At 43.2% G+C, this 16,897-nt stretch overlaps 3 protein-coding genes and 1 long non-coding RNA gene across 4 annotated transcripts; 2 read left to right on the forward strand and 2 right to left on the reverse strand.

Annotated features, from left to right (window-relative positions):
• On the forward strand, window positions 1,512-4,589 carry LOC8059330. Its single transcript, XM_002464533.2, has 3 exons — window positions 1,512-2,198; window positions 2,687-3,142; window positions 3,248-4,589. The coding sequence occupies exons 1-3, from the start codon at window positions 1,893-1,895 to the stop codon at window positions 4,010-4,012; spliced, it is 1,527 nt and encodes a 508-aa protein (XP_002464578.1). The 5' UTR covers window positions 1,512-1,892; the 3' UTR covers window positions 4,013-4,589.
• On the reverse strand, window positions 4,465-5,764 carry LOC8064873 (SKP1-like protein 13). Its single transcript, XM_002467142.2, has 2 exons — window positions 5,187-5,764; window positions 4,465-4,933 (listed from the first exon to the last, which is right to left on the reverse strand). The coding sequence occupies exons 1-2, from the start codon at window positions 5,643-5,645 to the stop codon at window positions 4,757-4,759; spliced, it is 636 nt and encodes a 211-aa protein (XP_002467187.1). The 5' UTR covers window positions 5,646-5,764; the 3' UTR covers window positions 4,465-4,756.
• LOC8059331 lies at window positions 7,596-8,886 on the reverse strand. The gene is made up of 2 exons (XM_002467143.2): window positions 8,558-8,886; window positions 7,596-8,406 (listed from the first exon to the last, which is right to left on the reverse strand). The coding sequence occupies exons 1-2, from the start codon at window positions 8,658-8,660 to the stop codon at window positions 7,940-7,942; spliced, it is 570 nt and encodes a 189-aa protein (XP_002467188.1). The 5' UTR covers window positions 8,661-8,886; the 3' UTR covers window positions 7,596-7,939.
• On the forward strand, window positions 12,131-13,033 carry LOC110431780. The gene is made up of 2 exons (XR_002449202.1): window positions 12,131-12,493; window positions 12,668-13,033. It is a non-coding gene; the product is annotated as an uncharacterized LOC110431780 (long non-coding RNA).

Below are 16,897 nucleotides of genomic sequence, written 5' to 3' on the forward strand. Positions count from 1 at the left end.
CCTAATTTCCTGATAACCCCCTGCAGAAATAGACAAACACCAAAACTCGTGGAATTCTGTTAGATAAAACCCTAAGTCTAGATGTTGATTTCATTTGGATCCTTTTCCTTGTTTATTTCATAATTAAATTTGATACCTAAGGACCGTCAACAGTTGTTATAGCACACAACAAAAAAATGAAGCTAGGGCAGCATACTATGGTCAAGATGGATAAGCTGATCTAAAAATGGCTAAGATTGAGAGGACGTCTGACACTTCATGGAGAAAGTGTGCTTTTAACTGGATGTATGCAATACTATGTTATAGTTATTGTTCAGGCATAGAGGCACTAATCTTTATTTTAGCCAATGAAATTCTGTTGTGTAGAGACAGTGATTTTGCCGTTTTAGGACATGAAAGTATACAGTAATGGTAGCTCAATTCTTAGTTGTTTTGATTGTATTCTCTATTATTCAGACGCGTAAAGAAAATGCTTACGGCAGTCATAACCTTACTGTGCACCCACAGCAATCCAGCCAATAAGTCAGCCAACCAATTAGTAGTGCTGTAGCCTGGCTACAAACCAAACACATGTGGACAAGTTGGTCATGCTCGACCCGGTTCTTCTTCTCAGCTAGGCCCATGCCGATCCACCTAACCAATCACATCCTGAAACTAAAAGTTTTAGATCACTTCGCCTGCAGGGACTACAATAGCCAGAGTTTAGGAGCTTGAGAAGGCCGTATTTCTTGGAATATTGATTAGTGCTATTGTTGGTTTGTTGTTGCAGCAAAGCGGTGCAACGAATTGTAATAGAGTTTGACTAATGTTCATTTTGGTGGATTTCGACACGGTGCATTTAACATTTCATTTCCATATACCAGTGATGCAAATCAATACATCATGTGTTTCTTTAACTTCATTATTGGTGCCAATATTATTTTAAAAACTCTTCTTATGAAGCAACAAATTAGATTAACATAATTTTCTCATCCGTAGCAACGCACGAGCATTGGCTAGTATACTAAAATATGAAAACACAAAAAGTCATGAAACACAACTTATGTACAAAAGTTAACAAACACAATTTATGCACACAAGTTATTTTTGGACAACTCTTAAGTTATCCAATATAACTTATGCGCACAAATTGTAACTTATAAGTTCTAGCTTATATTTCATAAGTTAATACACATAAATTGTTATAAGAAAAAAAGTTTTTCGAAACATACGCAAGTGAGATCTAGTTTTGTTTACTTCGTCATGTAAAATACATCGATACATATAGAATTTAAAATTAATACATTGTTTGAAAGTTATAGCAATTTAAAATAAATATCTTTGCTTTTTTAGACGATGTCAGCACAAAAAAAAATTGAGCAGGGAAGAAGTGGGCGGTGGTCGGCATGCATACTGCGTCGTTCGCTCAACAACGTCCCGGTGAACGACCGTCGTAATGAAATTGGGGAACTGATTCCTTCATTTTCTGCGCTCTACTTCGCCAGGAATACAAATATGTGAATAGAACTTCATTACTTCAGGGTTAGCTACTAGGCACGAATCATTATCAAAAGCATGGCATCGGACACAAGCCTTGCAATGCATGCGAGTTCCACATCGCCATGGCCACCTTCGTCTACCTCAAGCCAAAATGCCGACACGGGAAGAAACCAAAATCCAAAGCGAAAGCGAAAGCAAAAGACACCAAAAGGGAAAAGCCAGATGCAGGCGAGAATAAAGGCGCGGAATTGATTTTGAAGCAGCTGCGCCGACCAGCTTACAAACTCAAGCTTCTCTCGCGTTCGATTCCTTGCCACAATTAGCAAGAGCTCCTATTCTTCAATTCTCTTCCAACAGCTCTCCACTTGTCACTCACCGGGGCCTCGCGGCGGCGGCCGCCGGCTACGTACTCCATGGCCTCTTCGTCGTCCTCACCCTCCAACCCCGCGTCGCCACAGCCGCCGCCTCTGCTGCTGCCGCCGCCGGAGCCAGCGTCCGGCGGACCCATGCCTCCGCCGCCGCTGCCGGACGTCAGGACCAGGCCCAGGCCGAGCCCCACCGTCGCCGATGGCGTCCGCGGCCTGCTCAGGTCCGGCGAGGCGCTCATCCGCGCCGTCTTCGGGGGTAACTCCGGCCAGCCGCGACTTCCCGTGAAGCATCAGCAGCATCACCTTCACCACCAGCAGCCACAACAGCACCCGCATGCGCATCACCGCCCTGTACGCTCTACACCTCCGCTTCTTAGGAATTCATTCATGACTTGCCAAACTGAGTCCTACTAGTGATTAGTAGTGACTAGCACTGGCCATCTGATGTTCATGCCGCGACCTAACTGCTTCAAATTGTTTGTCATTTTCACATACATGGATTAGTTGATCAGGATCTGAACTTGACATGAGTCATATGTCATGCTCCACCTTTGCCATGGTTGCTGTTTTCATGTGGTTTGTGCACATTTAAATAACAGTTTCTGTAAATCCAGAGAGAGCAGTTTGTGTTATGAAATTCCCATAGCAGTAGGCAAATTTTTAAATGGATTTTACTAAGCTATTACTTCAGATATATTATAACTGATAAACTGCAAGCTGCATGTTTGCTCTGCAGAGTTTGCTTCTTACATAACCTGCACTTAATAAACAATCAAACACCACTTCAGAAGTGGCTCACTGCTTCTTCTTTTTTATTATTATATTATTCTTTACCGCAGGGTGATATCATGAAGCGCATACAAAGAGAAACATTTTCCGATGTCATGAAGTTCAAGGAGAAACATGATCAGATTGAACACATCCTTTCGTTATATAAAACCGGCAAGGGGTTTGAGTTCCTAGATCTCCCTATCCAGGTGAAAATAGCACTTGATGCAGTTGGGGCACTGTTTTTTGTCGACTCTACTGAATTCGAACAAGCAAAAGCAACCCTTGACAAGGTGGGGAGAAGAACGGGCCTCAGTTCAAGGTTCGTCTTTGAGTCAAAGACCAGGGGCAAAGACACCATTGCTGCAGAGCTCTCAACTCAGCTCGGAGCAGGTGGCCATTTGGGGAGACCTGTAGAACTGACTAGGCTGCAGTACAATGCCCGGATCAAAAAATGGCTGACGATGACTTTAGTCCCGTTTGGAGCCCAGTGCAACAACTTCTTGCATAGTTCAAGCATGATTCAGGTATGTGTCCCTTCTGCTGCAAGCAGTGGTACAGCTGTTGCTTTCCTTGGACAAAACTGAACCATGTAGTAACTTAACTGATGAAATCATGAAAATTCTTGTCAGAATCTACAGAGTCAAGCCTCTTTTGAAGGTCCACCTTCATTTTTCGAACATCACAACTGCGGCGCTGGTTTCAGAATGGAAGGATCCAAATTCACTGCCTCCTTTGCTGAGCTAATCTTCGGTTCAGGAGGACTAGACAGTGGGGGCGGAGGAACTAACCGCATGACAACATTCGGGCAAGTGTCCTGCAAACCAGCCAATGATGTCAAGCTCAGTTTGTCAGGAATTTGGCAGGTCCACTCCTTGTCGCCCCGGTTCAACAATCTTGGAATCCTTGCTATTCCACTAGGCAGCCTGAAACCAGGAAACCCCACCGTAAGCGGTACAGGAGAACAAACCGAATTGAGTGTGAAATTCAACAATCAGACTGGTGCCCGTGCCACTTCACACACCGTAGTGGCAGTGCATGGTGCCTCTCCTGATGTGCAGCTACCGCAGTCTATGGCGCTGATGGCGGACTGCGAGCTGTACAAAACTCTCAAGACAGAAGGTTGGCTTCAGATGGAGAGGTCCAACCATGGACCAGTGCGCTGGGGCTTCTCGTTGTCCGACATCCCGGATAACGAACTCGGGTGGGGGGTGAAGGTGAGCGGCGGCACGACTGAAGAGATGAGGAGGAGGAATCAGCTGCAGCACCTGGAACTGGAAGGGTTCCTCAACTTCAACCTTGGTAAGGGCGCAAGGTTGCAACCAGGACTTGTGTATGCCAAAATGGAGAGTAAGATGACGCCGGCGCTGTTTCTGCGCTCGTCGTGGGCCATGTGATTTCATCCTTAGAGCATTGTGGTTTCTGGTTGTGAGAGCTATCTTCTACTTCGTCTTGTTTGGTCACCTGTTAACCGCTGTGACCTTGTTGCAGCTAATAACCATTTTGACTGACATCCTTGGAGTCTACTTTGGAACCCCCACAACACACAACAGCATTGTTTGAGTGATTTTCTGTCCAAGGATTATGATACTTGTTCTACAGGGCAATAGGATCATAAATTTTCATAATACTTGTACAGCTTTAACTAATTTTGCAATGCCCAACAAAGCGCCCCACCCACACAGCACACACCAAGTATAAAATCTGAAAACTAGATTGCAGAACAAGCCGAGTAAGACAAAGATGTTGCATCAAGCATCCAAACAACAACCAACTTGCAATCACAACCATTTTCACAATTGCCCACATAGAGGCAGTGGCAGAGAAATGCAAGGGCGAGCCAGCATGCTAATTGCTAAACAACTAACGAATTTAATACAACTGAACAAGATTTGCAACTAAGATGATGTAAGTTCTCCCAGGCTTGGAGTACAGACTAGCGATGCCTTAAACTGAACAAAGTGCTGATGAAAACCAGTTGAACAGACATCCATCTATCCACAATTCGTACCAAAGCTTTCAGAGTTAGAAGCTCAACTCACCCAGTTTGCTTTGCATTGACTTCCCACAAACTGACCTATCTACTGATCTGCCTACTTGACATCAAACTGAATGTGCCTATTTCTTCTGGTAAGCAAGGCTCAATCCTCGAATGCCCAGGCGTTCTCCCTCCTGACCTCGGCCTCCTGCTCCGGCGTGTAGTCGTTCTCGATGTCCAAGGCAACGCGGATCTCATCAGGCGTCTTGCCCCTAATCTTGTCCGCTACGGCCGTGCAGCCCAGGTCGATCAGGTCCTCGATGGCCATTAAGTTGGCAACCTGCAGCGCAGAACAACACAAGTCATCATCACAGATTGTACAGGCGTCTTTGCTCAAATTCAGATAAAACAAGTCATCATCACAGATTGTACAGGCGTCTTTGCTCAAATTCAGATAAAACTCAAGGCAGGTATACCGATTTCGTTTTCATCTAACCACAGTACCACTCCGAAGTTCGATCAACGAGCCGCTTCGCTCCGAAGAAATAAAGGAAAGGAAAGCATCGATCAGTGCGGCGGGTTACTTTACTTACGATGATGAGGTTGAAGAGGGCGGAGTTGTCGCGGAAGTCGCTGATGAACTTGTGGTCCCAAGCCTCGAGGCCGTGCGGGTCGGGGTCGGGGTGGGTGACGGGCTTGATGGCGTACGTGGGCGGCGTGAACTCGATGGGGAAGGGCGGGAACGGGTCGCGGAGCCTCGCCGCGGAGGCCACGGGGTCGTAGTGCGGCGCGTGCTTCTCGCAGTAGGCCGCCACCAGGCGGAGCGTGCCGACGTCGGCGCCGTTGATGGGGATGCCGCCATCCGCGCAGCCGGCCTCAATCATGCCGAGGAGCATCGTCGACATCCGCGCCGCGGAGCGCGACAGCCGCACCTCCGTGCCGCACTCCGCCACCAGCCGTAGGTCGCCGCCGACCTCGACGACGCCTTCCCCTTCCGCCGCGTGCTGCTCCTGCTCCGTCGTCGTCGCCGCGTCGGCGGCCGGGGGAGCCATGGATTTTGGGGGATTGGGGTTTCACGGCGAACTCGTGGGAGGAAGAACAACGGGGCCGAGGGGGCTTATGGGCGGCCCGGGTTTTCTTTTGGTTGGACGGGTTTCCCCGTGTTCTGGGCGGTCCCGAGTCCCCGATCCGGTCGGGTTTCCTCACGGACGTGGACGGGCGTCGAGACGGTTCGGTGGGACCCGAGACGTGACTTCCTGTTCAAAAAGTTTTTTTTTAATTTTCACACTATAGCATTTTTTTTATTACATTGTTCAATTATAGAGTAATTTGGCTTAAAGATTCGTTTCACGATTTACAGGCAAACTGGCAATTAGTTTTTATTTTTATGTATATTTAATGCTCATGCCACAAGATTCGATATGACGGAAAATCTTATAAATTTTTAATTTTTGGGGTTAACTAAGGTCTTGTTTAACTCCCAAAAAATTTCTAGATTATCCGCCACATCGAATCTTACGGCACATATATGAAGCACTAAATATAGATTAAAAAAATAACTAATTGCATAGTTTGTCTATAATTTGTGAGACGAATTTTGAGCCTATTTAGTCCATAATTAGATTACCAAATACAAACGAAAAATGCTACGGTACCCAAAACCAAAAATTTTCCTCAACTGAAAAGGCCTAAATAAGGCATGAGTAGTGTGTACAAAGGCCTTGTTCAGAACTAAAAAGTTTTGAATATTGTAGTAGTTTTATTTTTATTTAGCAATTATTGCAACCACAAAAGATTCGTCTCACAAATTACAGACAAATTATACAATTAGTTATTTTTAATCTATATTTAATGTTTCATGTACGTGTCATAAGATTTGATGTGACGGAAAATCTTAAAATATTTTTGGTGTTTTGTGTATAACTAAACAAGGCCATAGTTTGTAGGAGTAAAAAGCTTATGCACGAATCTCTTGTCTAGGCCCTCTACATCATTTGCTTTGCAAGTAGGGCCTTGTTTAGTTTCAAAAAAATTTCGGATTTCAGCACTGCTCTTGTCTAGGCCCTCTACATCATTTGCTTTGCAAGTAGGGCCTTGTTTAGTTCTAAAAAAATTTCGGATTTCAGCACTGTAGCATTTTTATTTTTATTTGACAAATATTATTCAATTATGGACTAACTAGGCTCAAAAGATTCATCTTGTGATTTACAGACAAACTGTACAATTAGTTTTTATTTTCGTCTATATCTAATGTTTTATGCATGTGCTCTAAGATTTGATGTGACGGCCAGAAAAAATTGAAATAGCCTTAGTTGTTATGTTTTTCATAATTTCCATGGGAAAAAGATCACGCCTAGTATTACGGAAACCTAGAATATAGTAGTATTCAATTGAGATTGAGTGTCCCTTGTGATGGAATTTGCTCACTCAAATGAATTTGCTTTGTGAATCTTGTGAGATTTGCTGACTCAGTGTACTTATATTTATATATAGGCGTGAGTGTTCACGTGTGTTGTGGACATCTATATTATAATGTAGTATAATCCTAAAAAGAAAAAATACGGCTAGTATTAGTCAGTAATCCATAATTCATGGTAAAAAAAAAGATAGCACCATGCCATCATACAAAAGAATGAGAATGGTACAAATAATTCATACACATTTAAATCATATGAATACTCCCCAGAAATATGTTTAATAAGTTCAACATAGCACAAGATAGATGAAGTTGATATATAATTTATAAAGAGTTAAATGCACTAAAAGTTAATTAACTTTATGTGAGGATTCAGTTAGGTCCTTAATTCTAAAAGTTAATTTTCAGATCATAAACTTTTTAAATGTTTCGATGTGTATCCACACATCTTCATTTGACCTTTAGATTTAACTTTTCAGCTACGTAAATCATGCCCGTACATTAGCAAGGTGGGCGACTGTTTAGGGCACCAAAATTTATGATCGTCCAAATTTTACACTAAATTCTGACATAAAATGTGGAGTGAGCATGAAGTTTATTTTTATAATCATAAAAGAAGGATTAGATACAAATACAATAAGGTGGGACCAGGTAGGCTTTTAGATGTTTGAGTGCTATTCCTTCAGTGACACGGCAACAACATTCTGAATGTACACATCAGATCTTGGTGGTTGCTTTGGCTTCCCGTGTGCCGTCTTTCAGTGATCTTTTGACTGTACTGTACTGATATTTAGAGAGGCTTGAGCCATGTACATCCTTATCTTGCTCTGCTTATTCACCCGGACGTGTATTTTTTCCTTCCAAGGTGTCACTGTACAGAAACTTGAGAAGGAAATTTCTTGATCCGTGCGCCGGCGTTGGCGCCTCGCCTCAGTCGTTTTTGGCGAACGCGACGAGCCAGAGGAGGAGGACGGCGAGCACGACGTTCAGGACCACCTGCCGGTGCCTGCTGACGCCCCTGGCGAACCGCCGGAGCGGGTGATGCTGCTCGCCGTCGTCTCGCCGCGCCGCCACACGGCCGCCGATGTTCCAGCCGTGGCCGTGGCCGTCGTCGCTGGTCTCGTCCGACACTCCCCGCAGCGCGTCCTCGTACACCTCCGCCGCCTCCGCTGGCTGTTGCTCGGTGCCACCCTGCCGGCGCGGCACCTGGATGTAGAGCATGCCCTTGTCGAGTTGGACGGTGATCGCGGCGGCGGCGCAGCAGCCTGCGGGGAGGTCGAAGCGCTTGGTGAAGTGGCACCACTGCCTGCCGCCGCCCCCGTCGACGTCGCGCTCGCCGCTGACCTTGAGGCTCCCCGACGGCTCCAGCTGCACCTTCAGCTGGTCCTTGCTGAACCCTGAAAGAGATGTGTGTATCGATGACGATGCGACATGGATGGATGCCGGCCGGCCGCTATCCACATATAAGTAAACATGGATGTTCTCTGCTAGTGAAATAAAATTGAAAATGATGATGCGAGTCGCCGCCCGGCGCCCGTAGTACCGTACCTGTGACGTCCACGACGAGCGCGTCGAACTCGCGGCCGTGCACCCACTCGCTGTGCGGGTCGATCTCGGTGAGGACGCGAGGCCGCCGCGCCGCCGCTTCCATTTCTATGTTCTCGCGTGTGCTTGCTTTCTTGATCTCGCTCCTCCCCGTACGTGCTCTCGTTGCTCGGCGCCTGATCGAATCCGAATTCTGAAACGAGAGCCTGCACAGCAGATCGGTTATATAGACGGCCGGGTTAGGGCGGGGTGGTAAAAAATTGGGACGTGAGGTGAGAGGCAATGCAAGCTCCTATCCTATCATCAGCCTATCGGGGAAGCCATGAAGGAAAGTAAAGGATACCTGGCCCAGGCAGCATGCATGCGCGCGCATCAACGGACCTGCTGTTGGGTAATAAGGGATCCCGCATGCATTGCTTCCGTGTAGCGTCCACCAGGATTATTTTACTTCACCCGGCCGGAAGCTGATACACAGATGCATATTCATATCTTCGTTGAAATAATTTCCACTTTTCTACCTATTCTATTCGAAAATGTACAGTGTTTTAGATTTGTCATACAAGTATAACCCAATGTCTTCAAAGTTTGAAGATGGTTTAATCAAACTAATTAATTAATTTGGTTGCCGTTGTTACGATAATGTTTTCTAATTATATAATATAATGGAAAAAATCAAAGCATCTTATATTTTAGAACGAAGAGAGTATAAAAAGAAGTTTGGAGTAGAAGGAGCCGCATCAGCTCCGCCAGCAGAGCTCTGGCACCGGAGCTAGAGCAGTTGTACCAAACATGTAGGAGGAAGGCTTCTAAATACCGAATAGAGAAGTCGGAGCCATTCTACGTGTATGAATATGGAGCCACATTTTAGTGTTCTGTCCTATGGTCCTAACTCTAACAGCATTCGAAGTCGTGCTAAATAGGCGCTAAGACAGAGATGTGTTGTCTTGGCCACGCCTCCTCAAAAAACAATTATATTACAATTATGCTACACATGTGTATTACTTATTATTTTTGTTGCATAACAAAATTATATTACAAAAATTAAACTACTGTACAAATCTACTCATAGGGTTTTCAAAATCCAATCCCGATACATACAAAATATTTCATGATGTTCAATTTCAAGCAACCAGAAAATGATACTTACTTTTGACTAGATGAGGTACCTATTTGTAACCGAGGTATATCAGAAATTTAAAATCACAATATAGGTATGCTAGCCATCAGAAAAAGGAAATAAGATTTTCTTACATAAAGATATTCACAATTTTCCATTCATACTGTTTTCTTATTCTTAAAAAATATGTTTTTTCTTTAAGGGTCTCGATTGAAGCAACTCTCTCCATTTTAAGCATGAAAGATACATAGTTTTTTTTTCTTTTACTATAGTCTATTCTTGAATTATTTTTTTTTCTCTTCTTCCGTGGATTTTCCCAACGAAGAACCATCTTCATTTTCTCTTTGACTTCACCAATAACATTTGCCTTCAAATTTTGTAAATCCAATCTAAATTCGCCATAAGACTTTGCATTGTCACTACTATAAAAATCTTTTCACCACCGGTTCTAGACCCCGGCACGTCCGGTTTTGGCTCTCCGTGGTGAAAGTGGGCGGGTGATGAAGTGGGTTCTCGCCGCTAGTTCAAACCGGTAGTGATTCGGCTAAGCCCACTGCCAAGCTCATATGTCATCTACGGAGCCCACTGCCGAGCTCGGATCCCAGTACCACACCTGAGTGAGCACTACAGGAAAACTGGGCTTTGCCGACTGCTAAAATACTTTGCCACCTGCCAAAGATAGGGCAGTCGGCAAACAGTCTCTTTGCCGACTGCTTCTAAAAGCAGTCGGCAAAGGATTCTTTGCCGACTGCCCAATTATCTTGGCAGGTGGCAAAGAAAAGCAGTCGGCAAAGACGTCCTTTGCCGACTGCCTAGCAGGTGGCAAAGAAAAGCTGGTGGCAAAGATGGTTGTCTGGCAGGTAGGCTTTCTCTTTAAAAAAAAGCCTGCTTTCTCTTTCGCATCCGTTGTTTTTTATGCTCTTGCACTTTGTCGCTCACTTGGATTCTAGTTTTGGTGCTATGTATTGATAGATATACATAGTAAAAAGCAATGTATGTGCTTACTTATGCATGATTCCTATTTACAGTTCTGTAGCCTCTTCAACAACTATGCTAATGCAGAAGCAGAACAGGTTGACTGAACAGGCATGCCGGTGCCATGGTCACCCTATTCACGTTGTATGTATTTGAAATGATGCATATTGTTTTTTGCTTGGCCTTCCAATCTCTGTAAGAAATACCGAACGGCCTCCTTATGTTTTACTGTTCTTTCCAATTCAGGGTGTTCAACACCTCGGACGTCTCTGTTCTTTGCATCTGTTTTATAACCATGGAAGCTGCAGGACCTTAGTTTGTCGATTTCTAAGGCTGCAACTAAGCATACTAAATTATTTCTCATGTTAGTTACTACCTACGGTCCCATAGATTCAATGTTTGTCGAATAAAAGTGCTATAGATACATTAATTAGATACTCAGATATCTTTTCCAAACAAGCTGACGCATACCAGCTCTTTCTTTGACATTGTCAGACTACAATTTAAAAAATTAGCAATACAGTTTTTGTGCTTTCAATTTAGAGTCTACTAAACCACCAACTAAAATAATAAAAAGCAAAAGCTCCAGCTGCATTTCTGTCATATATGGTGTCACTATCTGCAACTTGGATAAGTGCTCCAGCTGCATTAGCTCGAGTGCTTGATAGCATGGTGTGTGTAGAACAGCTGGACCCCCTGGCTTTCTATGTTCATGTCCTACAACACTATCCTAGGTCATGTGAAAATTGAGGTGAGTTTTCACGAGAGTTCACCAATTTATCTGACTGCCACCTATTTGCCTTGCGTGGCAGTAACAGTTGAGTTTTGTGTGAACCTAAATTTGTCAGTCTATACAAAGGTGGGTTAAGCAATGTTGTCCATCTATCTTTTACATTACAGTTTCCTTTTATGTAGTAATTTGTCACTTAAATTTGATGCCTCTGTGGTTTCACATATTTAGAGAGGGATGGAGCCATGGGATGAGAGGAGGTAGCTTTGGGGCAGAGCAATAGCAAATGCTTCAGATTTTCAGGCCATGTGATGTACTCTGAATATATTTTACATTATAGTATCCTTTAATGTGACAGTCCTTGCTATAGGTTCATGTGATTTTAGTGTGCTGACATTTATATAGTCTTTTGTTGTTGAAAATATAGAGTTTCGTATTTTCTTTACAATACTTCTATTCATAACATCGGTATGTGATGCCTCTCTGTTTGCCTCATGCAGTTAATTGTCTTAGGTAAACTCTTAGAATTTAGTTTACCATTATGTTGTGTGCCACTCCCTCACATCTTCCTGTTCTTTCTTTATTTTTTTAACCTAGTCTGCAACTCTGTAACTGAAAGATATATACCTGAGTGCTCATGTGCTCTAGATTTACAGGTTCCTGTTTTAGTGTTTTAGCCAAGGCTCAAGTATTTTCATATGTAGCTTTCTACTAAAGAAGGAATGCTAGTTCTTATTCCGGTAATAGTTAGCATATATCTCTTGGCCCAAAATATTATTGAGCACCTAATTGTTGTGCTGCTCTAGAGAATGTTCTGTAGATTCTATCTTGGCTTGCTTTCTAGTTGCATTAATCATATATTTACCAGTTGGCAACTACTTTAGTGGCATCCATGGCTTGTGTTTTTTGAGCCTGCTATTTTGTTGTACTGTATCACTGACAATCTAATGAGAGATTATGCACGAAATTATCTCTGTATTTTCAGGATGTTGCGTCCAAAATAATGGCCTTTTCTCAACAAGGCCCGCACACTACATGCATAATTTCAGCAAACGACGCTCTGTGCACGGCGACACTGCGTCAACCAGCAACCTCTGGTGGGATAGTGACATATGAGGTATATTCAGGATCAACTGCTTGGAGCACAGGCGATGCTTTTAGTTTACTGCTAGGTCTTTTTTTGAAGCATTAACACATGTTTAAAATTGAAGCTGATTTATATTTCTGTTTCTTATCTTTTGTCGGACAACATGGTTCTAACACTAATGCCTATTTGCAATCTTAATTTCAGATATTGGATGATCAAGATGTCTTCTTTGCCAATTTGCTAGGTGGCTGTCTTGGTTGCATTGTCAAATCTGCAACTCGAGCTAAGGGAGATATGGGGCTGCAGCGACAAAGGCAAAGCTGTTGCCTGTGCTTTGTCCAATGTTACTCCTTTTAGTAAATGTTTAGCTAGTACTCTCAGTTTTGTGGTTGTGCAAAGAGTTTGTTATGTTGATGCCAAATATTTGGAGAAGATTTGGGTAGATGGGTGCCAAAAGTCTACGCGTCTTGTGTACTTTGTTGTTATGTTGATGCAACACTAGGATATATTTGTATTTAGTGGATTCATGTTGGACTACTAATAATATATATAATCGTGTGTATTAGGTCATGTTGGAGTGCTGTACACATGTTCTTATTCAAGTATATTAAATATATTTTAAATTGTATAGAAAAAGCTATTTTACCTGCCAAAAAAGGCAGTCGGCAAAGAGCCCTTTGCCACCTGCCATTAAAGGCAGTCGGCAAAGAGCCCTTTGCCACCTGCCAAAAAAGGCAGTCGGCAAAGAGCTCCGTCATCTCACGACAGCGTTCGTTCCCTTTGCCGACTGCCATATTGGCAGGTGGTAAAGGCTTTGCCGACTGCTTTTCTCTTGGCAGGTGGCAAAGGTTTCTTTGCCGACGAATTCTTTGCCACGTGTTCTTTGCCGACTGCCACGTGTAAAGCAGTCGGCAAAGCCTTTGCCACCTGTTTTAGGGCCTTTGCCGACTGCTTTTGGCAGTCGGCAAAGAACAGAATTCCAGTAGTGGAGGAGCAGGGAGGTTGAGGTCCCAGTGGCTGCCAACTTAGCTAGAGCGGTGGTGTGTGTGAATCTGACCTCCGCCATGGATATATGGTCTCCTCCACAATGGATCTGACCATTGTGCCACCACCGGAGTAGGCCCCCGCATCGTTGCCACTATGGACACCTGTGCGCTGCCATGGGAGGGTGTATGGCTCTTGCGACACCGTAGGAGGAGGGCGCAGCAGCTGCTCATGTGTTGTCACCACAGGGAAGGCGTGACCCTACACATTGATTAGAAGGGGTGAGGAGAGAGGAGGAGGTGGAGGAAGTCAAAAAGGGAGAGACTTGAGAGGCATGGAAGGGGATGCTGGTAGAGTGCAAAGCATAGTTATTAGGACCGGACTGGACCGGCGGTCGGACTGGTAAAAGACCAAACCAGAGTCTACACCGGTTCGGTTCACTTAAAAGACTGTATATGCAATCAAACCGTTATAAACACTTTGATAAGAATCTCCATAGATGCACGGTGGGATAAGCACTTTGATAAGAATCTCCATGCTTCTGGCTTTTGGTTCAATCCTAATAACCAGTACAATAGTGAACTAAGAGAGAAGTATAAGTTTACTACTTCTGGAGTTCTTTTTTTTTTAAAAAGGAGGCGAAGCCTCTGCTTTTAAGAAAGCATAGCATACAGAGTTTGAAGTTTGAACAACCGTCCAAAACCAACAGAACTACTGGGAACACCAGTTACTCAGCAACACAAAGAGGTAAGCAAAAGCTAAACCAGCCACTAGATTTCAACGACATCAGTAGAGCTGAACACCGTGGGCTTGAAATCTCCAATCCATAGCATGATGTCGTCTTTCACTTGCTTGACTCGAGCCCAATCATCTTCCTTAAGCAGAATACTCCATTTCTGCATAAATGTTACAGCAGAGTATATGATGTCAGAGGGATACTTTGGAAACTCATGCTGAATAGACATCCTGTTTCTGTTGATCCAGATGGCCCAAGCGAAACCTGCAAAGACAAACAAAATCAACCTAGTAGGTAAAGGCCCCTTGCCTTGAGTCCAAGATTCAGAAAAATCTTTAAGAGAGGTCGGGTAATTATTCCACTTAAAGATTTCCTGGAGAAAACCCCAGACCATCCTGGCCACGCAGCACCCAAAGAAGATATGGTTCACAGATTCACTCCCATCACCTAGACAGCAAGAATCACCCCCTCTCCAACCCCTTTTAACCAAGCTGACAGCACATTGTAATTTGTTATTGAAAATTTGCCACAAAAAGAATTTTATCTTCATCGGGACCCTACACTTCCAAATATATCCCGCCACCCTACTAGGCATACCTCCATCAGTTAAAAACCTATAAAGGGACTTGGTAGAAAAGCCGCCCTTGCCTTCCAGGGCCCATGTAACGATATCTGAATTGTCCTCCTCTAAGGTGATCTTATTAAGCTCTTCCTTGAGTTCAGACCACCTTTCAAAATCCTTAACAGATAAAGTTCTTTTAAAATCCACCCACCAATCATTATCTGCCCAGCAATCAGCAACTATTACTTCAGGATCCCTAGCCAGTATGAAAATATCCTCATACGCAACTTTTAGAGGCACATCCAATAACCAGCAATCCTGCCAAAACCTACAATTTAGACCATTTCTTACTTTGAAAATTGCCCCCACTTGAAAAGATGTTTAACTTTGTGAAGCCCCTGCCAAAATTGTGAACTTCCCTTCCTTGGGGCAGAGAAAAAATTACAACCATCAAGGTATTTGGCTTTAATGAGTTTAAACCATAGCTCATCAGGTTCCTGCAGGATTTTCCAAATCCATTTTACCAGTAAACAATCATTCATTATTCTAGTATTGATTATCCCTAGACCACCTTGGTCTTTAGGTCTGCTAATCATTTCCCACTTAGCCATGTGGTACTTAAATTTTCCATCCGCACCTTGCCAAAGGAAAGACGCTCTAATGCCATCCATCTTTTTGTGAGCTCCATCCACCAACCAGTAAAAACCCATGCAGTAAAGAGGAATACTACTAAGACAAGAGTTGGTGAGAATCTGTCTCCCTCCTGAAGTAAGATGTTTGCCTTTCCAAGGATCTAATCTCTTGAGCATCTTCTGGAAAACAGGTTCAAAGGCCCCCATGCCTAGGTCTACTTCTGGAGTTCTTGATGTCATAGAGAGATATGCTGGCAAAGATGTTGCCCTTAGAAGTGTTTTCACAAAAGAAATGAAGCTTTTTAGAAATGGAGAAGGTGATTTTGGGCATTCAACTGCTGTAAATGATCGCTCGGGGATGCTTGCCGGTAACTTCACTACTTCTAGATTGCTATTATTTTTACTTTTCTAGTTCATTTTAGGATCACTAACTTCTGTTTTGTCACGTAGATGAGTGGTGGCAAATTTATGGTTGCAGCGCACCAAATTTACAAAAGCTTGCCCTACATGTATTGAACCAAAACTTGTAGTGCTTCTGGATGTGAGAGGAGCTGGAGCTACTTTGAGCATGTGCACTCCAAAAAAAAAGAAATAGATTAGAGCATCAGAGGCTAAATGATATTGTGTATGTTCATTGTAACTTGAGACTGCGTCAAAGGTAACCCTTCTCTAGATCCTTACATTAATTTTCTGTCATGTAAGGTTGGAACTTGCACACCTAGCATGTTTATATTTTTTGCTATATGGGCTACCTATAGGAGCATAAATAATCTATAGGTACTCACATTCATTTTATCACTTTCACAGCTAGTCTGTAATCCTCATATTCATTATCTATTCATTGTCGTTTGAACATTAGGTCCAAATTCTGTAACCGAAACTATGACCCAATAAGTTTGGATGAAATTGGAAAGGGATCAGAAATGAAGCTTGGATGTTAGAAGACAATCCACCTCGCCTTAACTCGGAAGAGCTTAACGCCTTTCACAGTGAACTGTCTGCACTTAGTATTCGATGCAGTGATGGTAATATCTCTTGTTATTTGTGAAATCAGTTGAACATACATACAAGTTTTTGTGTATTTAATATCATATCTATATTGATAAAAAATTTCAAAATTGGTGCTAGACTTGGATGTTGTTGAAGCTAATGCCATGCATTTATCTGATGAGATTCCGGACAATCAGAACCACGAAAGGGAGGAAGATCCATTTGATTATGATGGTATTGCACTCGATGTTGGTGGTCCTTGTGATCCTGCACCTGAAGATAAATGGGATCCTATGAATTTTTATTGAGTGCTATCTATCACGTGTTGTCACATGAATTTATTTGGAACTTTTAGCATTTTAGTATGTTAGTTGTTAGCGTGCATTTGATATTTTTGTATTGAAGAACCAGTGAGGTTGTGTATGCACTATGCAGTATGAACTATGTATGAAGCTGAAACTTATGTTATCGATATCAGGCACTTTATCTTTATGTTTTTAGTTAAGATGTCATTCTATATATATGTATGA

Source organism: Sorghum bicolor, chromosome 1 (assembly GCF_000003195.3).
Source record: "Sorghum bicolor cultivar BTx623 chromosome 1, Sorghum_bicolor_NCBIv3, whole genome shotgun sequence".
Taxonomy (NCBI): Eukaryota; Viridiplantae; Streptophyta; class Magnoliopsida; order Poales; family Poaceae; genus Sorghum; species Sorghum bicolor.